This window comes from Mycteria americana, chromosome 3 (genome assembly GCF_035582795.1).
Source record: "Mycteria americana isolate JAX WOST 10 ecotype Jacksonville Zoo and Gardens chromosome 3, USCA_MyAme_1.0, whole genome shotgun sequence".
In the NCBI taxonomy this organism is placed as follows: domain Eukaryota; kingdom Metazoa; phylum Chordata; class Aves; order Ciconiiformes; family Ciconiidae; genus Mycteria; species Mycteria americana.
The window spans coordinates 111874161-111898091 of record NC_134367.1 but is presented as its reverse complement, the minus strand read 5'-3'; the positions used below and the strand labels follow the sequence as shown (position 1 = coordinate 111898091).

The following is a 23931-nucleotide window of genomic DNA, read 5'->3' as shown; positions in this document are numbered from 1 at the left end:
TCTCTTCCTGACCATGTTTACTGCTGATTGGCGAGGCAAATACATTTCCAAATAGATACTGCAAGGAAAAAATGCTGATAAACTAACATACATTGGAATTGTACCTAAATGTCTATACATTCTATACTAATTCCAGTTTTGATGTTGGGGGTATGCTCTGTTGTAAAAACAATTTGAGATAACAGATACATTTAACTTTTTTATGCACATTTTTAAACACTCAATCTTCAAAGCATATTTTTACTTATGCCTTTCAAAAATGGCATAAGCAAAGCCTTTTTCTGAATGCAGCCACCTATGAGAAGTAGCATTAGTAAGAAGTTCAGCAATGTGATCCAGAGAATTAAAATAAGATAAATTAGTACCTTCAGTGCAAGATGAAAGTCCTCAGAAAAGGCAGCTTCAAAAGAACTGGAAGAAAGCAATTAGCTTCCAACCCTAATTGAAACACAGTTGAAGCTGTATCTGCTTTAATATAAATGGTTAGAGAGAAAGTAAACACTTCTCAACCCTCCTTAGCACCACCCATGTACTTTTTAATTCAACATGATGCTAGTAAGAAAGCATGCAGACTCTCCCCATCTCCTCTCCAGTTTCATGACCACATCCATTTTGTCTTTAAAAGGAAAAACTGTATCAGAACAGTCCCACAGTTGCAATCAATACAGATAGGATGCTTGTTTGCCTTTCAGCAGACAAAAAGGTGAGAAATGCTAATGTGGACTCGGTCAACTTCGCACACTGCAGCATTAGGTACAGAAATGCAGCCTGGCTCAAACAAAGAGAAGCACTACTAAGAGTAACTAGACTGGTTTAATTACTTAAGCTCACCTCACCAGGAACAGCTGTTAACCTCTCACCACAATATCACATTGTATAACCAGAATCAAGAAAAAAAGTCAAGCTGGTTTCGTGTAGTTGATTTTATTATTACATACTAATAATACATATCAACACAGCTGTTATCAGTGTAAACCCTTACGGGACAAGTAAGTGCCATAATGCAAATTATGGAACAGAAGATCAGTGTAAAGTGTGGAGCAGCACAGCATCTGATTAAAAAAATAATTAAAAAAAATCAATGCTGTGAAAACTCATGGTATTAGACTTCACTTAAAAAAAAAAAATCTTAGGAGAGGCCTAAAGTTCACAAACTTCCCAAAACACAGGAAAAGCCCCGTGCATTCCCCCCAGTGAATCCATCAGGACTTAATTCCATGAAGACTTCTTGCAAATTCAGTGTCTAAATCTTCTACATATTTCATATTCTTCTTTACTGTAAGAGAACACAGTAAGCTGATCTATTCTACACACATACATTGCTTCACTCCTTTGGGGCAAGTTAGGATCACAATTTCCTCTAGCTTTGAACAGCTATTTCAAACAATATACACACATATGTATATATATATAAACAAAATGCCTAAGTAAGGGCTTAAAGCAATTTCATAGAAGTATCCCAATTCAGCTATTTGTGCTCTTCACTTCAAAATCAAAAGTGCCAAATACAAGCAGCAAAAGTTTCCCCTATTGCAGCCTAAAATAAAATAGTGATCCCATTTACTTGTGTTAATTTATAGAAATCATTTAAAGCCACAATTCCAATTAATTCAAAAGGGCTGAGAACAGGAATAAGACATTTACAGTAACTGCACAACTTGCATGGCCAAAAAAGTCTCAAAATTAATTTTTAAACTGTTATTAACAAGTAAAGGAATGTACACATGTCGACAATTTAACACAACTCAAAAATAGACAACTACTGCACCGATCCAAATTTGTTAATGCATAATCATATTTGAAAATATACAAAATCTGAAGTTATTACATGAAATTAAAACATAGTTTTAAAAAGTGCACAGTAAAAACTGAAGGTAATTACTATATAAATTATCCACAGAGTGTGTATTTCCTGGTTTACAGCCAACATTAAAGGTCTGTTATATCTGTTACAAGTTCTAAATATTTTAAAGCCATTTACAGCACCAAATCAGTTTTTACTAGACCCAATACCACCTCTGCTTCCTGTAACAAACAGGAACTGGACAATGAACATTCACTAACTGCATCCTGTGCAGCAGCAGCTTCCGAAGTCAGTTGATTAGCTGTAAGCTATCGATTTTTGTTCTTCTTAGAATTTCCCTGCAACAAGAAACAAATGAACAGAACATATAATTCAGATAAGAAAATCTATACAGACAACATAAAACCTGACATCTGATAATTTATGCCTACAGCAAACAAAGAAGAAGAGTCAAACTGAAAATAAACAGTCCATAGGCCTTTAATAATGGAAGCCTGTAACTGCTTGCTCTGAAAATCCCTCTAACTTTACAGGCATAACAGAGGAAAGTACCAGATATTTCAAATAAGCACAGCAATACCTTACTTCAATTGAAACTCAAATGTCTTTTCTCCACAGGTTATGTCCCAAGACACTCAATTGTATTAACACCACTAATACTGTAAGGGCAGAAAAGGCAAGTCAAATCATAATTCATCCTTAAGTAATATTTCAAATACAAACCCTATAGCATAATTGCCTCAAATTAAAGTCAATCCCCCACCCTATCATTTTGTTCCAAAACAAATTTAACTTTAACTTGAATACAGAATATTCCTAGTTTATAAAAGAATTTGTTCTACAGCTAACCAACTCACATTTGACTTGCAACAATTCCACAAAGCAAATGTGTAGCTTAAAAAAATCCACTTTTGTGCAATAGTTACTTCTACTTCCTTAAAATAACATTTGTTTTTTATCTAACCAACAATTCTCTCCAGGTGATAATGGCTTTAACTGCATTTTTTTTATTTCAACTGAATCGCCTTCTCCATTTGGTAGCATTTGAAAATCCGAGTCTACTGTTGTGAGATTCTGAACTACCTCCTTACAGACAGAGTACCACTTCAAGTCTTAAAAGTATGACGTGAAAAATTCCAGAAAACATTTTATAAAAACATGAAGTGCTATGGCCAGTATGCAGCCAAGAGCTTTCCTCTAAAAACACAAGATCTTATACACCAAAAGTAGTTTAAAAGACTGCAATGCCAAGTCAAAACACTCAGACATCTGGAGAAAAACAGTTCTGTACATGAAGGGAAGACTCTACTCTAAAAAATAAAAACTTCTGTCATGGGACCTTTAATCAAAACATGCATTTTTTATTTTAACCCTTCAGTGAAACCTGCTTCCATGCATTCCCCAATTAAGGAGAATAATGCTAGCTTTTTAGTTTCACAGCCAGACTAGTGAAGGGTAAAGGCCTTCACAAGATCTGTTTCTCCCTAGAACCATCAGAATAAGATATACCATGGTTTAAGCACTGACTGCTCAAAACAGCACACTTCTGTATTTCTCATCATTAGCATTAAGATGAGTCAAAAAACTTGTTTCTGGTAAATAGACAGACTCCTTGCTTGCAAAAAAAAAATTTGAGTGTGCATTTTAAGTTCACGGAAAAAATATAAGTGGCAAATTTTTCATTCCTACATATGAGACAGAAAAGCTAGAATATAGAAATAAAACAGAGAAAAGAATAGCTGCCAAGAACAGAGTATGCTGCAACCAAGAGAGGAGTGCAGGAAGGACACTCCTACCAATAAGTTAATCATAAACACCTGGTATCACTAGATAGATTTGCAAATAGTTCTATTTTCACCAGATATAAATAAAAAAAAGGGTGATCATCCATCAGAGGGTACACTTTGAAAGCCTACTTTGTAGCAGTGACAGAGTGTTTCTTCTTTCCCACATGTATGTTTTACAAGAATTTTTTCTTCACTGAAACATGCAGGACCAGGTTTGGAGTTTTCTTCTCAATCGGTCAAGAATAAGAACTATATCTTGTGAATTGGTTTGTTAAAGGGTAGTACTGCAGGAATGCCAAATGCAACCTGTAGACCTCCAAACTGCAGCCAGTGCCTAACATCAACACCTGGCAACTTACCTTACTAGTCATCTTTAGTGTATCAATTTCTTCTCTTTGTTTAGTTAATGTTTCATTCATACTGCAGAGATGGTCACTCATCATACTTAACTGATCCTCATAACTTCTCTTTGTTGTCATCAATTCATCCTAAGGAAAAAAAAAAAACCAGAAGCCTTTTTTCAATATTCACGACAACGGGCAAAGCAGCCAACTTCTATCGCCACTTAGTAACATACACTTTTGATGCTGAATGCGTGCAATTAAGCTAAACCATTGGAAAAAAAAATCACTTGCTGAAGGAAACTCAATAGCTATTTTTCTTTTACCTGAAGTCTCATGCATGGTCTGTTCCCCTTATTTTTGCTCTGTTTCCTTTATAATTTTTTCCCCTGCTTTTTATGGCTTACATAAAAGACTAACAGCTAAGTTTTCCAACATTGCTTCCAGCCAAGAAACAAGTAAAGTTTATAGGGTTAGACCATGGCCTGTACATGAACATCCGTGGCATACAAAGCCGAAGGAATCAACAATCCACATGCAGTTGCAGAGATATGATCTCACTGGCATTAGACAGACATGGTGGGATACTGTGCACGACTAGAACGCAGCAATGAAGGGATACAGACACTTTAGGAAGCACAGGATAGGAAGGGGAGAAGTCATGCTTTACGTGAAGGAGCGGTTTGAAGACAAGATCTCATAGGTAGGGATCAGAGGAGAACAACAAGGGTGATATGGGGGGCATTTGCTACAAGCAGATAGAAATCTCACAACTCCAGACCCTGATCCTCATGAGGGATTTTAACCGCCCTGACATCTCCTGGAAGGGCAACAAGGTGGGATGCAAGCAATTTGGGAGTTCCCTTGAGTGTGGTAAGGAATTTCTTGATACCAGTGATCAATAGGCCTAAGAGAGGCTCTCTGCTGGACCTGTTACTCACAAATAAGGAAAAGCTGGTCAGGGATGTGAAAGCCAATGGTAGCCTTGGCTGCAGCAACCATGAGTTAGTAGAATTTAACATCCTGAGGGAAGCAAGCAAGATGAATAGTAGAATTACAGCAACCTGAGATTTAAGAAGAGTAGATTTTGGCTTTTTCAAGGTCTGCTTGGCAAGACCCAAGGTAAAACTGCCCTGGAAGTTAAAGGGGTCCAGGAAAGCTGAATAATCAAGGACAGAGCAAAGAACAGTCCAATGCTTTGGAAGCTGAGCAACTGTGGCAGAAAGCAAGCACGGCTGTACAGGAAACTCCTGATCCAACAGCTTGATCAACACACTCTCTGCTCTGACCAAAAGGAGGGGACCAGCTTACCTTCAGAGGGCCCTTCCAACCTAATCAGTTCTATGATTCAATGTTATGCAGACTACTAAACATACAAATGGGGAGCCTGCTATCTTTTCTTAGGAAGTTTAGTATGTAATTGGAGATGAACATCTCATGTCAAGTTGGATATTGATTGTGGAATTTGTTAAAGGAACAAATCAAAAGAGCACTTTGTGTTCATGAACAATTCTTTTAAGTGTGTGTCATTATATTCACTGCCTGTGTGGAGCATTTTAGGTGCTCACCATCTCAGACAGGTGAGCATTAAAGATATGAACTAAATATGAAGAAAACACAAAAGCATTCAAGCACTGAACATTATATATATACACACACACTTTATTTTACTATTTGCTCCTTTCTGAATTGTATGGAGGGGAAGGACAAAGGGACAGGACATTCACAGGACATCTGGTATAAGAGTTTATTATCTGTTGTTAACAATGGCTTCTTAAGGATTACCCCAAAGTTATTTTTGCTTAATATTAAGCTATCCATCTCAAAAAACCACCCTGCCATATCTACGACTTTCAGTCCCAGGTGCTAGAAAGGATTAAGAAACTGCACTTTCATCACTTTCCTAGTCCTGTTTTTAAGTTAAATGGACTGATGTGTACTCAGCCTTGTCAGTATCACATCTAACTCTGAGGAGTAGATGCAAGTGCTGGCTGTACACAAAGTAATCTTCCCCTCGCAGAGGGAAACAAACCACGGAAATCAGTCATATAACCACACCTTTTGACATAAACAAACCCATTTTCATAAAAAGCCTTGACATCACGTGCTAAAACACAGGCTTGGCTACTATAACCTTTTCCTTGCAAGCACATTCCACTTCAACTTTATACCTGGGAATTGAAGTGTATTATTTAAGTCTCTTCTCTACATACTGTTAGAGTTTTTAGATCACATAACTAAGGACCTAGTAAAGGCATGACCACACTCGATAGTTGTAATTTTTCTCCTCCTACTTGCCCTTACACACGATCATGAAATGCATCTATTACATTAGATAACATTTTACTTGCCTGTAATCTACTGATGTTTTGACTAGCTAGTTTCAACTCTTCAGTGAGCGATTCCTTGGACTTCTCTGCTAAAGACAGTCTTTTGGCAAGCGCTCGACACTGTCAATGAGAACAGGATAGGGAGGGTAGAAGGGAGGAAAGTTAGCTCCAGCGTATTGCCTTGTGCCACCTTTAACCGATTGCTTTGGAAGTCTCCATCTTTCTGTAACCCTTACATTTCAAGAAACTTAGTCAGAGCCTGTGCACATTTTTCAGTGCAAAGGTAATGTAATAGTTAACATTAAACTTTTGTTTCATTTTACAGAATTACCATATTGCCAATCCTCTAAATATCATATTTTTCACATAATTACTAGGACATATTTCATAAGTAGAAAGCAACACAAACAACTCACTTCATACATTGCTCAAATATCAGAGAAAGATGGTTCCTCCATGCCATGTTATCTACTATTAAAAAAACATTTAAAAGCATTTCCTCTGTCAACCCGGAGCTTTGGTATATTCCACATCAGTTAATTACACAAATAAGAATGACCACTACTTTCAAGAAAAATTACCTATGGTTTGAAATGAAAACAGGAAGTAATAGATACAAGGAATCGTTTTGTTAATTCTTGACGTTAAGCATAACTTATGCCTAAAATCCAATTTCTCAGAGGAGAGCTGTTCTCATCACTTCATGATACACTCAAATATTTTTGAATGACGTCAGCATCACTTTAAGATGAAGTCAAAACTAGCTTAGTAACTAAAGCCAGCTGCTTCAGCTTATATGAACAAACCTATACATGATATGCATTGTATTTCTTAATATACCCAAGACAAGGCTACCAAAGGATTTTAAAAAAAAAAAAAAAAAAAAAAATCTTTCTACAGTATCCATTTCTATGCACACTAAGCCACAGCCAAAAAACATACTCCAGGAACAGATTTTTATGAAATGTTGTGTTCCATATATTTAAACTCACTGTCATAACACTTGCCTGTGGAAAGTTCAAAAAGGGATTTACTGTTTTCAGTATAGACACTGCCTACATGCTCACCTCAGCATGAAAGTGTACTGATTTGCTGTCAGCAAGCTGCAGATGCGATGTAAGTTCTGCTATCCTTGCCATATAGTGGGTTTTTATCAGGTCTTCACGAGACTCAACATCTGGAGCCTGGCAAAGCAAAAATTTAAGCACATAGACATTTATGTTTAGTAGCCTGAATACTTGCATCACAACATCGTCCTCTATACTGACTTATCTTCCTTTCTGAGGCCTGGCTGCTCTACCTGAAAGCAATAATAAATTCCCCAAACACAATAGCCAAATTACAGCAGGTCACTCTGCAATTTGTCACTCTGATGGTGACTCTTAGTGTCAGACTTCCTTAAAGGACAAAGAGCTGACTGCAGATGTAAGAAGTTAGCTTGATTTGATGTATCAAGTCTCTGATGAAGATGAAAATCCACTGCAGAAATGGATTGCTTTCAGCTACATAAAAACTTACTGGCTTTTCCCAACAAAGAATTCCTTCGCATAACTAAGTTTCAGAAGCTCACAACAGTCAGAACTATTTCTTATGTTGCATGTTACGGAAGTTTGTTTAGACATTTGAACTTAAGAAAACAAACAAACAAAACCCCAAAAAACCACAACTCACCAGTTTACTGTAAGTTACAGAGTAACCCACTAGAGGCAGCTTTTACAACCTGTCATTACCTTCAAGTTGAGCACTATGCAGTAGCTTTTACGAACTTGTATCAGTTATTATCTGGCTCCCACCTACTTTTTAATCATACCCTCAGAAGAAAAGGGGTAGTAAACTAAAATACACATCAGTTCCCTGCAGTGTCAAGAAAGGGAAAGCACTGAATCTTACTCTGCTAAATTCCTGCTGGGGCAAGCATTAAGCTATAGCAGCGCTAAACAAAAAGTTAACATTTAGTCTGACAGCTGGTTCAAAGTTTCTTTCGGTGTGACATCTGGTTTGGGATAGCCTGTACTTAAGCATTAAACACCAGGCACTACAGTCAGTGACTTTTTTTGCAGCTTGAGCCCTTCCTCAAGAGTTAAGAATTGAGGCTTGGAATGCAGTTAGGGTTACTGAAGTACAGACAGACCAATGCTTTCCTCAAATTACAGAGAACAGACCTGGACCACAGCTCACACTGCTCTAAACTGCTTACATGAATAAAATATAACAGTTCGCTAAACAGAAGAAGAAAGTTAAGAAATACACGGATTTCAGAAACTTGAAGATATAGTATACAGACTACATGGGGGCGACTCATGCCATTACAGGACAGTATTCTTGGTAATTAGACCTTGGGAATAAGTTTAACAGAATCAGAATTGAAGTATTTACCAGATGTACTTTGATAATGTTTAAAACAGATTACCTTTTCATTATCAGTAGTTACAGTCAACATTCCAATCTAGAACAAAAGAAGAAAATATGCTTAAGTGAGAACTGCAAAAATAGCTACTATAGCTGCAAGTCATTTCGGCTTTGGTCGTAGAAGGACTTCAAATTTAAAAAATCTTGCAACAGTTAAAACTAAAACCAAATTTAAATACTTCCACCTGTAACATAAACAAGGGTAATAATATACATTAATGCCTTGAACAGAATTAAAGCTGATAACCAACTCTCCAAATATATCCTTTGCCTTACAATGTACACAGGGAAAAGGCAATAGAAGCAACAAGATGCAGCTAGCTTGTATGATTATGCAACTGCTTGATTACATGAAACTAATTCAGAGGTACGTTAGTACATTGAAACATTACTTTTCATGTCCAAAAGCAAGGAAACCCATCTTGGATTTCTTGAGTACCTTCTGAATTCCTTTCTTTCCAGTTTGACAGTTCAGTGTGAAGCACTGACAGAACTCTAGCAGACAGGTGTATGCAAATAACTAGTTTTATGGAAGAATGTCTTCACAGAGTCAAGAGGGTTTTTTTCTGACCTCAACAGGACTAGAGAATTAGGTTTATGGGAAATAGTTATACAATATGTGGATCTGTGAGTTACATTAAGCATTGTGGCTAGAAAAAGCCATTCTCCTCAAACTCCTAACGGACCAAATACAGGACCTAAAACTCAAGATGCCAGTTTACTTAAAAACTGGGGATTTCAAAACAATCCACAGGTCATTTTTATCCTGGAGCAGGAAAGTGGGGAGAAAAAAAAAAAAGGAAGAATTCTGTTGAGAGCTGAGCTAGGTAGATTGTTTCTTTCTTAGAGATGAAATCCCTATTAATACCATTTCAGAAGTGGTAATTCAGGGGAAAGGCCAATCTCTTTTAAATACTAGCAATAAACAGGAAAGACATTTACTCAACATAGAAGAGCAAGGGCAGAATGCATGCCATATCCAAATGCAATTGTTGAGCCCAGGTTGTATGTGCCTATGAAGGTTACGTAAAAATTAGCGTTCCAGACGGCGCTGAAAACTTGAATGGGCTTCAAGTTAAAATTAAATTATACTGCACCAACTTGTAGTAAGTCTTTCAACCCCTTTAAAAATACTAATTACCTACTTCTGTTTGCTTTAACATACCTACAGATGAAAAAAAGTATTGGAAACTCAGAGCCAACCTGAGATATATACTACTTGCAAGGCTTCCCGACTACAGTCGGAAAAATCCAGAAGTTAAGCATCTATTATTTCCCGCTCAGTCATACAAGTACAGAACTACAAAAATGTCTCCCTGATACTAAAGATACCAAAGTCTCCAAAGCCAGGAAGTTCCAAACTCTGCAAAAAGTATTAGCAAGCAGCTTTGCAAATACAAGGAGCCCAAGCATGAATGCATTTCAACAGTCAAAAAGCTGTCATTATTAAGTGTTCCACTGATCAAACAGTACTACTACTGAAGAAAGTGGATTTTTCTCTGTTGAAGGAAGAAGGTCACTTACCAGACTAGTACTTTTAATAGGTTCCCTTGGACTCTTTTCTGTGGTTTCCTTCTTTTGTTCAGCTACATTTGGCAAAACAGAACGCTCTTGTATAGTTTCAGTTAAATGTCCACTAAGAGAGTTTCTCAGTTTTTGGTTTTCTTTCTCTAGCTTTATTTTAGCCAGCTGGGCCTCCAACATCCAGTGTTCTTTTTCTTGTTCAAGTTTTGCAATTTTCTCCAAACTCTGCTGGACCTTTAGGAGGGAAAGTTTACAGCCCCGGTTATTGCACACAAGGGGAAAAAAAGTCACACACAGGGAGTGTTTGAAGACAGTATTATTTTAAACCATTACATAAGTGAGCTAATGAATTATGCAGCAGGTAAACAACTACTAATTTGAGCTGTATGCTTAACTGTGGTCACGTGTCAAAAATGACCACGTTATATAATTCTAGTCTGAAATATGCATCACAAGTTACAGCTCATAGAACTGGCAACACCATATTAGGTGAAAATCAAAGCAGGGAAAAATTTTATGAAAACTGGAAAGATGTGTACCTGGCGCTAATATTGTCTTGTTCTGTCCTAGAAAGACAATCAATCTCTCCCCTCCCAGCTGCCCCACCTCACACAGACAGAACCACTCACTTGTCCAGGTAAAAAAATCAGCTATGCAACAGTACACATCATACCACTCCACACATTTTTGTCAAAATTTATCTCATCCCTACTAGTACACTTTCAATATTGGCCACTACAAAAAACCCACTGAAGTCTTTTTCTTCTGTAGAAGTTCAATGACAGTGACTGAAGCACAGTCTGAACATTCAAGCTAATAAAGAAGTTTTAGTATTAATCAGTTAGCCAGTCTTATTCATATGAGGAGACAGGCAAACTGTGCAGGCCTTTTAAATACCATTTAACCTCCCTCTGCCTCACCTTCCAGAAAAAAAAAAGCACATTGCAAGAATGATAAACTGTAATCTATTAATAGACTTCAACTGAAAAGAAAAATAATTGTTCTTAACCAGTGCTAATAAGTCCTACATAGTCCAAAAAAGTAGTCAAAACAGTATATAACATTAGAAATGAAAAATTCAGTATGCTTTATACTAGTCTTTATTTTGCATTTATTTGAATTATTAAAGATTGCCTGACTTCTTGTATGTATAAATGAAGACATCAATGGCCTAATACTGGTTCTTATAACTACATGTACATTGTGCAGGTACAGGAGAAAAAGTCTTGGATAAACCAGCCTGACAAGGATAAGTTTTACTTTCAAAACTCTACAAATAAGACATCTACAGTCTAATTTTAAGCTTCAGTATATGCATATATATGTACAAACAACCACACACATAAATATGTAGAGACTATTTGATACTACTTTACCTTTATAAAACACACTATCATATATGTTAGTAAAAATTATACCAGAATACCTGTTGTGCAAGACCTTCTCTACTTTCTGTGGAACTCAGGAGAACTCTGCGATTAGCCAAGGCCTCTTCATAAGGCACTGAATCTGCACAAGGCTGCAGAAGGATAAAAACAAACCTCAAAGCATGTTTCACAGTAGATCAGAGTATGTATTCTACATTTATTTTCTTATTGGCCTCCTTACTTTAGTAAAGGGAAGAAAAATGTCTTCCATGTGTTTACCAGCCAGTAGAAAAAAATGGTTTAAGCTCACCAAAAATACTGCCCCAAAATGCCCACCTGATTAAAAAATGCTCAGAAAACTCCAGGTGTTACTTAATGATCAAATGCATCTTAAGGTCCACTTTACAGACATTGCATTAAGTGATTTAATGTTAAGTACACCATCACTTAGTAGTTAATTTTAATGGAGACAACAGGGAGATCTGGCAGTGTTCAATCCTTTGGTTCAGCACATTTCTTCCTCCTTTTCAGCTGCTTTTTTTCCCCAGTTGCTCTCCACTGTCTTCCAGTGGATGCAAGTGTAAGACTATGATGTCATTCTCCCCATATTCCTAGTGAATATGAGAGGAAATTCAAATAAGCAGCTACCCTCTTCTCCTTGGAGTCTTGGCACAGAAATAATTAGTGGAAATGGGTAACGGCAGAATTGGCACATAGCCTCAGTTGTGAGAGCAACTACGCTCTCTAAATTTTTCAATAGCATTACTGCTCTAAGGGTTCCATTTCCTCAGCCAAAGATTCTCATTCAGAGGAAAATCCATCCCAAATACTGAAAATCCTTAGTTTGTATTCTCTTTGGCATAACCAGCTATCAACTGAATTGTGCTTTCTCTGTGCAAGCATGCTAGCTGAACAAACCTTCTTCAATGACTTCATGTAAGCAACCGCCTTCTTCTTGTACTGCAGCATACACTCAGCTGAAAGAGGGCTGATGAACTCTGTTCCTCCTTTAGGGCCATAGCTCAATGAAGTAGTGAAGTGATCCAAGTTGTTGCTAAAGAATGAGGCAATCTAGACACATCAAGAAAAGCTACTTTTCAAATTCAGTTGACCAGAAAGATTCATGAGAACAATTACTCTTTCAGGAGAAAGACAAGTATTTAGTGAAACTGGACTTCACAACAAGAAATTCAAACAAGCTACAGGCTCTTCCACATAACTTAGACCTTAATAATGCAAAGCATCTTCTTCACAGTATCTGCTTTTATCACCCATTCAGTTTTTTCATCTTGTAGCCTGAAAACACCTTAGAAAAAAACCTGATACTATAGATCATTAATATCAGAGGCACACCTAGATTTTCCAAATCATTCAACTAAGATTTTTTTAAAAAACACCTGCACAAGTTAGGGCATTATATTGAAACAAAAATATCCATTACCTTGCCCACTCCATTTGTTAAAGCCACAACAGAGGATAGAACACAGTCATTTGTAGTTATGAGTTTCTGTGTGGCAGTTGGAACATCTTGTTCTAAAGTAGCTTTCTGACTGTAGTGCTTGGAAATGTCTAGAAAAAGAAAGACACATTTATGCCAAATTACATTTTTTGTATGTTTAAGCAACCGTTTTCAAATTCAGCTTACGACCTCGGGCTTCAAACGCTTTTCCCCTCTTTAAGCGAGCTGTATAAAAGTTTATTCTGGATACTCTTAGTTCTTTGGTATACAGCCTTAGACAACTGTTTGTGATCATAAGGAATAGATATTTTGCCTGTTACACAAGGCAGAATAAAGGTCTATATTTAAGTGTACTCTGTACCCAGAAATCATAGCTATATAGCAGATCCAAGCTCACATTGAATTAGCATTTCATTCCACAAGTATACTTTCTATTTCCGTATGTTTACATCAAGACACTGAAGGTAGAATTTTTAGTCATGTTCAATATCTGAGTCTTAAGCTTACATGACTTAGAAGGGAAGAGTATTTTAATTTTGTCAGAGCAAATCTAAAAGACTACAAGAAATTTAGAATGCTACTTCCTATATTCTAAAATTCTTTCAGGCAAAATCAACAGAACAGTCTTCAGAGAGAAAAACACCCACAAAACTTCGAGTCAGTCACAAAAACATCTTAGCTTAAGCACACTAATTAATTTCAACAGCACTAAAATTTAAAAAAACTCAAGTATTTATCATGTAAGAACAAGCATTCCCAACTTGGCCTAATTAAAAATAAGTAATTCTTTAACAAGGGAACACTTTGCACCTGTTTTACAATAAAGTACTATTGCTACAGAATGGAGAAATCCCAGGCCATCACCAGCAGAAGTTATAATTTGAGGCTAGCTTAAGCAGTTGGAAATTAGTTTGGGCTGGGAAGGAGGGGAGGAGAGAAGTGACAAATCAAGCATTCTGGAGTATGCGAAGCACATAATCTCTGTTGCTAACTAATGAATTCTACTGACTATTTTCTTCAGTACTTTGCTTCTATTTTCTTTATTTCTTTTGATAAGGTATAAGTTGGGTTGATTTTACATTATAGTAACTATATTATTGATAAATGCCTTCTACCCCTTAAACTTACCTACGTTACAAAACTCCTGGTTTAGTGTCTCATTTTGTTTGTGGTACAATCTCTAATAGTAGTTTTTTTTAAAACAGGGACACTGCAAAAATGGAGCAGTGCTATTGACATTATTACTAAAAGACTAGAACAAACAAAAAACCATTTTGCTTTGCTTAAAATTATAAAAGCCTAATGTTTAAAAAGCTGACTAGCATCAAAACAATTCACCTATATGGATTATCTTCTCCCTGGGAACAGCTACACAGTACAGAAATTCCAGGATATAAGAAACATCAGTGTTAGGAAACTCCGAGTTCTAACCAAACATCACTTCACTGTAAATGTAACATATCCATGTCCTTCTGACAAAAGGAAGGTAAGCCATTTTCAAGAAGGAAGTTAAGTTTCAAAAGGAAATCAGACTTCTTCGTAAGTTTTGGTTATATATTCATGTTAAAAATAGTAATCAACCTAAAAACTGTAAGGAAAAAATCCACTTTGAAGGCAGGTACTAGGTCAACAGTACAGAAGCAGAGTAAAATATGTATATTTAATGACATTCCATTCTGTATGCTAGTTCCCTAGAGCAATGAAGTTCAGTAACTAAAGTGATACTGCTCAGGAAGATCTAGAGCACCACAATTAAATATTCCAGCAACTTAGAAGAACAAAGCTAACAGAATGGAGTGAAAAACATGCATGCATGTCCAGAAAAAGTAGTTAACAGGTTTAGTTTCTTGTCTTAGTTTGTAAAGGCAAAACAAACCAGATTTATCACATCACACATCTAACATTGTTACAGAGGGAGTACATACATACATACATGTATGCTATGTTAAACAGAAAAAAGCAGAGCTGAAACATACCACTATTCCTGTATTCTCACCTTTTAAAATGTCATGAAATCCATGAAGACTTGTAGCAATGTTTGTAAACACCAAGTTGTAATTTGTCCTAAGAAGTCCTTCTGGTTTTGTACCTAGAAGTACCACATATAAAGAAAAAAAAAATTAAGATTCAATTATGAATGAAAAAAGTTAACTTTGAAAAAATAATCCAATTTCCACCTACTAGAAACATTTGCATGGGGTATGATCTTTAGAACAAAAGAATCAGATTCATTTACTTAAATTTCCCCTTCTTTTAATATTAGATATATATACACACACCAAATTTTGCCAGAGTAGGCAGGTAAAAGACTTCCAAGATTCCTAAATTTCATTCAGATTTTACAGATATCAACTCTTTTGGTCTCAAAAAGCACTTATGAATGCAGAAAGGTTTACATGCTCACTGTTGTAGGAAGGACCATCTAGGTCCTTCTAAAGAGCGAAGACTGAAATAGCCTGAAGCTATACAATAACCATTTCCTCTTACTATTTACAGCATGGATTTGGATATAGTTACCCCACACACATGCAGACAAAGGTTTTACCTGATTTTATTTAGTCATTACCATGAGAGCTGTAGTTTAATAGAACAGGAGGAGCTGGAAGGGATAATTGTTAAACTACATTCTATTACTAATTTCATGATTAAAAGATGACAAAAGATGTACTGTTAATCATACTATAAAAACCTACAGTTATTCCTTCTCCTCTACAGTTAACTATGACTGTCTAAAACGTGGCACATGTGACGGCTTGGTAATTTCCAGGCCTGCACCATGCCCATGTCTATCCAGAAGGAAGAGAGCAGAGCATTAAAGAAACACTCTACAGCATGCTCAGTCTCCCAGCCTGGATCAAAGAGAGTCCAATATGACAGAGCATACTGCAGAACTCGCTTGCCCTGTAGTTTACACTGTACCTAAAGAGTAGCATTAAGCTTGTTCTCCTCTATGATATAAGTGGGATTTTTTGTGTGTGGTTTTTTGGTGTGGTGGGGTTTTGGGGGCCTTGGTTTATTTTGTGTTGGAGGGGTGTGTGTGGGGGGGTTTGGTGGGTTCCCCCCCCCCGGGCCAACTGGTCCAAAAGGAAAACTATACCTTCCAGTCACAATGTAACCAACGGAGCCAAAACTAGCACTTACTTGGTAACGCAAGAAGACTAACATATGTATGTAGCTTCTCAAAGACTGCAGTCAACCTTTTCATGTCTCTGTGTAGCTCCATATTTCTAGCTCTTAAAGCAGCTGTGCAAAGAGAAGACTCACACTCTTCTTCCAAACTAGGAATATATGGATTATTTTTTTTAAACACTGAGCAATTATCTTAAAAACAAGTTAATGAGTTTTGGAGTAGATAATTAGTGTTCTCTACATTCCCAGTCCAAAGCAACAATAGACTAGGAATTTATTTTCGAAAGGTTAACATATCAGAGTAACTCAGCAATAGATGAAAACTACTGCTGTGTGCATGCATGTACTATCCTCTCTCTTAGGAGCTTCAGTCACAAGCCAGGAATGGTTTACACTCACGGCAAGGAATAGACTGCATCAGTTTAAAGACTTTTTCCTCTACTACATATAATTTACCTTTTGCTTCCTAATGAGCAGGAGAACAGGTACAAAGAAGGCATAAAACAAGCTTTTTCTTCTTCCTTAATCCAAAACCTCTTTTTAAGCAGTCCTTTGCACTAATAATTCACCTCCCTTTGACCCGCTTGGGAACAAAGATTTTCACTGCAGAAGAGATGTGCATCTGGCAAAGTTTTACTACATTGCTATATTTACTGCATGATAAACAAACTTCAGACAGGCTCAAGAAATTAACAGTTTCAATGTATCATACCTGAATAGTATCAGTGCTATTGAATAACATTAAGAAACATTAAAAATCTGTGCAGCTTTCATTAAAGTCTCATCTGTGAGGGGAGAAAAAAGGCTTTAAAATACATGTTTTTAGCTCTAAACACACGCCCAGCTGAAAAAAGCATGCATAACCTAAAGGCTCAAAAACCAGCAGGCAAAAAAAAAAGTTCTGCCTTTTAAGCCAGAGTGCTTTAAGAGTTGACTTAATATTTGAGTCGTAGATGTTGACAATGCTGCATGCCTGACACTTTAGTGCCCCTTTAATTTGATCTATCAAATCAAAAGTACCTTTTTAGCTGATAAGGAAGAATCTTTCTTAAAAAGCATAAGTAGGAAGCTAAATGTTCTGAGAAGGCCTTCAATTTCACAGCTGTTTCCTGGAAGGAAAAACATCACATAAGTATTTTTGCTCTGTAAAAATGTTTTTCAATACTCAAAATAAGAAATCTTACCAGGACTGTCACAGTATCTTCTGTAATACTCTCAAACAACTGAAGCATTCCTTCCTCCAGAGGGCGAACATATGAAGCATTTTCATGAAGATACTGTGAGAACTGAGTACAGAGAGATTTTAAAATGGTGCTTGCTGAAGGCTCTGGCAAACTGTTTCAAGTTAACAATTGAATGGTCCACTTAAGCAAAGCACCTGTCATCTTAAATGATCCCCAGGACATCAATAATAAGATACAACAGTCAAGTGATGTACAGCAACCTCTTCTACAGGACACACAAACACACACCTTGAGGGAAAGTGAGAAATAGTGAAGACTACAATGGAAGTCCAGGCAAAACCCCATCTAGAGCTTTGCCACAGCACCCTATCTCATTTTAACTGCCATGCATAGCACACCAAACCCCTGGTTTTTAAGTTTAAACATTCTTGCATTCCTCGCTCAACTCCATCATATTAAGGCTAGATCCATGCACCATTAAGCCATCAGAATAAACTATCCTACCTTCCTCCCAGCAGTTGTTTGCCTCTCAGCCCTTGTCCTGTGCATCAGCACAAACATTTGCACAGCTATGCTGTGCAAAGTATTGAAGAACTAAACTGAGTTAAAACCGAGAACAAGAGATACATTTTAATCTTTATCTGTATTCAGTCCAGTTTTCAACATGGGTCAAAGTATGTTTATGCCAATGCAAAGGATGGAGCAGTAACTAATCAAAGGGAGAATTCTTATTTTCAAGAACTATGACAGGTTTGGGCAATTATGAAACTTTGGCCTCACAGAACTGCCTGACTTTGCTAAAAATCACTTAAGTAAATCTAGGCTAATTTCACCTTCAAAAAAAGTATACCTGAGAACAAAGGTGTTTACTCTTACACACAATCAAAACGTAACAGTACTGTCAGCTTTCCATTTTGATACCACAGTATTACAAAAAGCTTTTTCCACAGACTGACATACATAGTCAAAAGTTTTATTTTACCCCACAGACAGATACCTTCACCTTTGATTATTTATACCACAATAGTAGCTAAATCCCAGGCAAATAGGGTATGAGAAATTTTAATTTTTTCTTGTATTATTACAGTGCAGTAACACAGTGTTAACAAGAAAAGAGAGATGCCAAGCTCTCATTCATGCATGCACAAATCTGGATGGAATTAGGGAAAACTCCTAAATCTAAGGAGGAAGAAGTAACACATGCAGTATGCTCCTGACTTGTGTTGCAAGAGAGAGGACTGGAGTTATCTGGCACGATGCTGAAGACCCAGCAGAACCCAGCAATCCAATGCTTAAAGAGAAAAGGAATACTTGAACCTGGAAGGGAATTGTCCACATCTACTTTGAGTGTTTGGTGGGGAAAATAGCTTGAAAGCGCCAGACAAGACCTGGAGTTGGGGAAAAATAAATCAGTGCAAGTGTGCTAAGCCACTTCCTGACACTTGTCTCATTTTCTCTACCACATTAGGGGGAGCTTTTTGAACCACTCAGTGGAAGAGCTAAGATCACACTGAGAACACTTGCCAAGCAAACAGATTAATCAATCAAAAATACAGGAGCAACAGCAGCTTCAATGAGTGATAAAAGCTGCTTCACTGCTGGAAAGTCACAGCAAAAGCCCTGAGAGGTAGCGTGCACTGAGGCAATTAGGTCATGAATACACAATGGGGCAGACTACCAGAGACGTAATTATGAAAACAAACAAAGCCTGAACTACTGAGTCAGGATAAATTATCAGAAAAGGAGAATCAAATTACAGTTCTGATTAAGTTGCATGTTTCAGCTGTGTGAAAGCACTTCCCTGCTGAAAAGCAAAGAAGTGTTAACTAGGACATCAAGAAAAAAATGCATGAGAAGTGATGTCTAAGAAACCTGACTTCCTTGGTGTAAACTGCAGTACTATCTGTAGAATCCAATCACCACACTGAGCCACATAAACAAGGAGACACAGTTCCTGCCCCAAAGAATTTGGAAGCTGCATAGTTTTCACAAGAAGGATATGCCATTTTGAGTACATTTGGTGGCAGGAGCAAGAAAATGTTGTTCTCAAACTAAGACCTATGCTGAATTCTGTAGAAGTGTATTCTTGATTCAAATAGTTGAAACAACTGAAAAGGTAAATAGAGTCGGATTTCTCTAGTGGATAAACACCTTCACAAGCATATTTGTTGCCTGCAAAGAGATTAAAGGAGGTCTTCCCAAGAACAGGAAAGTTTTGTGATAGTTAACATTGCCACTACATGCATTGCAGCCATTTGATGAATGCAAATCACGTCCATCTCGGTAGCTTAAGTCTGAGCCCTACAAACTACTAAATTGAAATTGTAGTCTGAATCAGAAAATGCTGTCAGCCAGCAACTTAAATGCACATAGGTCCACTTGCACTATGAAGTCAACAACTCTGATGTTAAAGCAATTTTATTCCAAAGCACATATATATGCATCCCCACACAAATCCTTGTGCACAAAGTTCTTTTCCATGCTCCATGGCATAGAGAAAGTCAAAAGATGCAGCATAACAGCTCTGAATGATACTGTCAAAAAAGTCTTCCCATGGAGTTGCACAGCAAGAGACAGGTCAGGTTTCTCATAATAATTTCAACATGCTTTAGACTTGAAGCTTCAGAACACTGACAGGAAAGGTCTTTACACAAATAGCCCAAATCAGATTACAAAGTTGGTTTTTGACAAGGGAACAGAGTTCAAGTTCTCTCCTTCATAAGCCTACCTTACATCCAGTTTAGTTCACATTACAGTTAAACACAAGACCTTCTGTCTCACAATTGCCCATGCCCCAGTGCATTAACTAAGACAAGCATCTATTTAGCAGTGCAATATTTGTGTATTTTAAATTCAGTCAGCTGAACTTTTGACAAATGCACTTTAATTTAGCACTTAAAAAGCAAAGCTTTGATTTGACTATCATATTGATCTTGTAGCAGAGGCACAGGGGAAAAGGATTCTCTGCAGCTACACCTTTGCCTACATTCACCCAATAGAAAAGACTTCTCATGCAGGAGAGGCTGCCTCTCAGGAACACACTTACAGCATTCCAGTAGAGGTTTCCATGACTAAGATTATTCATTCATGAAAGTCTACATAATTTAATATACTTGTAGCTGAAATTTGTAAGCTTTACCTTTTGATTTAACGGTGATATAGTGTCTGTTGCAGAATCAATGGGAAAGATCTGTACCTTCTGCTCAGTATATGTATGGAAGTTCAAAAGAGCTGTTACAAGTTCTTGAACAAAAGCCAAAGCCTGGCCAGCAAGGTCTCGCAACTTCAGCTGTAAAGATAGTTATAAAATTATTATATTTGACACATACCTATTTAAATATGAAAAAAATTCTATGGCTGGATACAGAAAATTGCTATCAATTAATTCTTTCTTGTTACTAGTTCAGCCTAAAATACACAGCAGCAGTTATCTTTAACTTAATTTTTAAAGTTTATTCATAAACTACAATGCCACACAGAAGGGCATGTTTTTCTATGATGACAAAGTACATTTTTATTTCATACAACAGGTGATGCTTTGCCTCTGCTGCATTTCTCAAACTACAGGCCACAAGAACACTTAGAGGTTAGTACAAATACAGAAACCATCTTTGAAATTAAGATTTCTAAAGACCAATAGATTAATTGCTGACAACAGCTCAGTTCTTTCAATGTGGTGACAGTGAGAAATTTTTAACGGCTGGCTGTAAGGAAACCTAGCTTTAATTAGTAAAAACCAATGAGGTTTTATCCCAGAATAAAAGGCGTCTGCTTCTCTAACCAGTAACACTCAATTCTTATTCTCCCACCTGGACAGAACTGAGCTGCTGCTCATGAATAAGGCTGTTCTGTGGTTTTAGTGCAGTAGGAAGGTATCCAAGAAATGAATCCAAAACTTTCAGAAAGTTTCTGAAAAAGCAAAGACAACAGAGAAGAAAACCACACTCTGTTGTGATTTATGGAGGAGAGAATAAGGTTAAAGTGACATTTCAGCCAAGAATGACTTATCCTTCAGAGATGTATTCCTAATACTTCAAAGTGTTAAATCAAGTGAATCTTGATTATGGATCAGGGATGGTGGTGAAACTGAGTCATCATACTCAGTTTGTGTATGTTAATTAGCTACTCAAGGAGGGAAAACAACGTATATTACTGTTTTGCTGTCCTTTACACTGCAGCCTAGCATTTTGTGCTCCTAGCAAAATACACTAGCATTTTGCCTCCACTGGCAAAGCCAGTCATAAAAATCTGTTCTGGAACCTTTTCAAGACTGTAGATCTTGAAGCATGAGGCTAGCTCACAGAGTGCTGGCAGAAAATAGTAAGGGGAGAAACTCTCCACGTAGTTATTCAGATTTTTCTTAGAACTCAGCAACAGGTTGATTTAAAGCTACTTCCATCACAAAACTAGACAGCAGGTCACCTGTTCTCACAGCAGACGTATTAGGAACCAGGTCTCTCTATACACACTTCTGAAGAAAGGAGAAAGCAGCTATTTGAAATCTTTCTACAGTGGCATCTGAATGCACTAACTTGAAGGTTCAAGCCATATCATACAAGCAAAGAGAAAAAACACTGAGTGCTGTGGAGCCCATCCTCAGTGATAGCAAAACAGGAAAATTTTGACTGCATCAAGGTATCTGATTTACTACTGTAAAAAGCCTTAATATATTTAGCTATTCACAGAAAATTAATACTCATTTTTGAATACTGAGTAAACCACATTCCCAAGGAAATTGATGAAAATACAGTAATGAACAGAAACTGTTTCTTTTTTAAAATAATATTTAAATTAATAAGTGTGATTTGGCTTGCAAGTAAGAGGTGTTTTGGCAAGAAGTAGCCCATAAAATGTAAATGAACCATGCAGAGTTCTCAAAGGTATGTGATTTATTCCTTAAAAGGATTATGACTAGTGACAAGTAATATTAACTAATATGATGTTCTAGCATGCACACCAGTTTGCAGTTTAAAAATGCAAATATTCTTTGGGGCTCAAGTGATGTGACTGAAGAAGCTCAGTTTGAAAAAGGAAAGGTACCAAAAAGGAAAAAGGTACCAAAACTACCTTTTTTCAACAAAAAGCTTAAGACCTCTAAACTAACGTAGTTTTAACCAACTTTAAAAATTAAATGTTCAAGTTCCAACTTACTGCAGGTTGGCATAGTAAAAGAACATGTCACATAACTTTACTAAGAGACAAATATTAAACCTTTTTGCCATTCTTTTTAAAAGGCGTGCCTCAGTTAATACCTGCAGTGATCATCAGCTAGTAGTCAATGGATTAGCTCTAGTGAAGCGAGGTGAGCAGACAACTTGACTTCTTGACATAAGAACAGCATAGACTACCTTTTGAAAAGCACAGAGGCTCTGTGGACAGAAATTCCCTTGGAGTATCACGATAGTAGTAAAATAGGCTATCTTCTGCCATTTCAGGTCACTAAAATGACTGGTTTTATTCAGTATCTGTGTAGAAAGTTGCATCTTTACACATGAAGCCACAAAAAGTGCTTACCTGATATCTTCTGTTGTGTAACGGTACATTCAGAGCATTGTATCGATTAAATCCTACAGGATAAAAATTGAGTTATATGCACTTATTAAATCGCGGGTTTAAGAGACACTTATTGGTAAATACAATTATTTTTTTTAAATATAAAATTTCATTGCAGTAATATTACAGTTCATGTAAGTAATATTCACTAAAAAGATACAAACAATTGGCTTCAATAAAGTAGACCTAAACATCCTCACTTAAGAACTGTTACTGTGACAAGGTGGAGAGAAAGCACTTCTATACTTGCCTCAGATTGTAAGTCAAATTTAACCATCTGAACACCCTGAATTCGATAGGTAAGAGCAGAATCCTCTTGCCCAAAAGAACAGTATTCATCACTAACAAGAGTGAAAATCTTTAAAAAAACCCACCCTTAAAGTATATAAGATGATCTTCAATTTTCAATTACATTCCAGGGACCATCAAAGGAGATGAATGTGTTTTTATAATAGTTTGCACGTAAAAAAAGCTCCTGTATGTACTTGATTTGTTGATAATTTAGAATAAGATTTACTCTCCACACATTTCAGCACCCTGTTCCAGTTACAGAGCAACTAGAATGATTATTCAATTTCAAGTGGGCACAATTTTTAAAGAGGTAGAGGGATATCTGTACCTAGAGAACAGCTTAAAGTCTTATAGATTTAAAAGGGATCACATCCATCCTCAATTAAATTGAATAACAACTACTTTAGTTTAAGGTTTGCACACAAAGGAAATTTACAGTTTGTTATTCCTTTTGTATCATTCACATTTGGTAATTAACACAAGGAAGAGGTAGCTGTATTCAGAACAAAGAACTCTGTCCAAAATTACCAAATCCTATTCATAAGTTAATGCTTCAGAAAACTTTGTTATCTTCCTACTCTCAAAATCATGCTTAACAGTCAACAAGTCATTTAATTGTTACTGAAACTGAAGCCAGCTGCTAGTTACACTTAAAAGCAACTACAGAGCCTATAGCAAGACAGTTGGAATCCATAGCAGACAAACATTTCCTGACTTTCTCTCGTTCTTCTATCACTAAAGATCTGTCCACTA

The 23931-nt window shown here is 36.8% G+C and overlaps 1 protein-coding gene across 3 annotated transcripts in view; it reads right to left on the bottom strand.

Moving 5' to 3' along the window:
- Nucleotides 1-542: 542 nt before the first annotated feature.
- The window catches only part of PPP1R21 (protein phosphatase 1 regulatory subunit 21), a 34324-nt gene continuing 10935 nt past the window's right edge, over nt 543-23931 (bottom strand). The window contains exons 9-23 of one of the 3 annotated variants that reach the window (XM_075496592.1): nt 22849-22901; nt 20474-20623; nt 17335-17436; nt 17171-17259; nt 16163-16299; nt 15018-15110; nt 13004-13131; nt 12481-12633; nt 11622-11714; nt 10196-10429; nt 8673-8708; nt 7330-7446; nt 6284-6382; nt 3951-4079; nt 543-2142 (exon numbers count right to left, since the gene is read on the bottom strand). In XM_075496592.1, the coding sequence (XP_075352707.1) occupies nt 2113-2142; nt 3951-4079; nt 6284-6382; nt 7330-7446; nt 8673-8708; nt 10196-10429; nt 11622-11714; nt 12481-12633; nt 13004-13131; nt 15018-15110; nt 16163-16299; nt 17171-17259; nt 17335-17436; nt 20474-20623; nt 22849-22901 (1643 nt within the window). In that variant the 3' untranslated portion in view covers nt 543-2112. The remainder of the gene's footprint in view (nt 2143-3950; nt 4080-6283; nt 6383-7329; nt 7447-8672; nt 8709-10195; nt 10430-11621; nt 11715-12480; nt 12634-13003; nt 13132-15017; nt 15111-16162; nt 16300-17170; nt 17260-17334; nt 17437-20473; nt 20624-22848; nt 22902-23931) is intronic. The other 2 variants (XM_075496591.1, XM_075496593.1) reach the window with 2 other exon arrangements.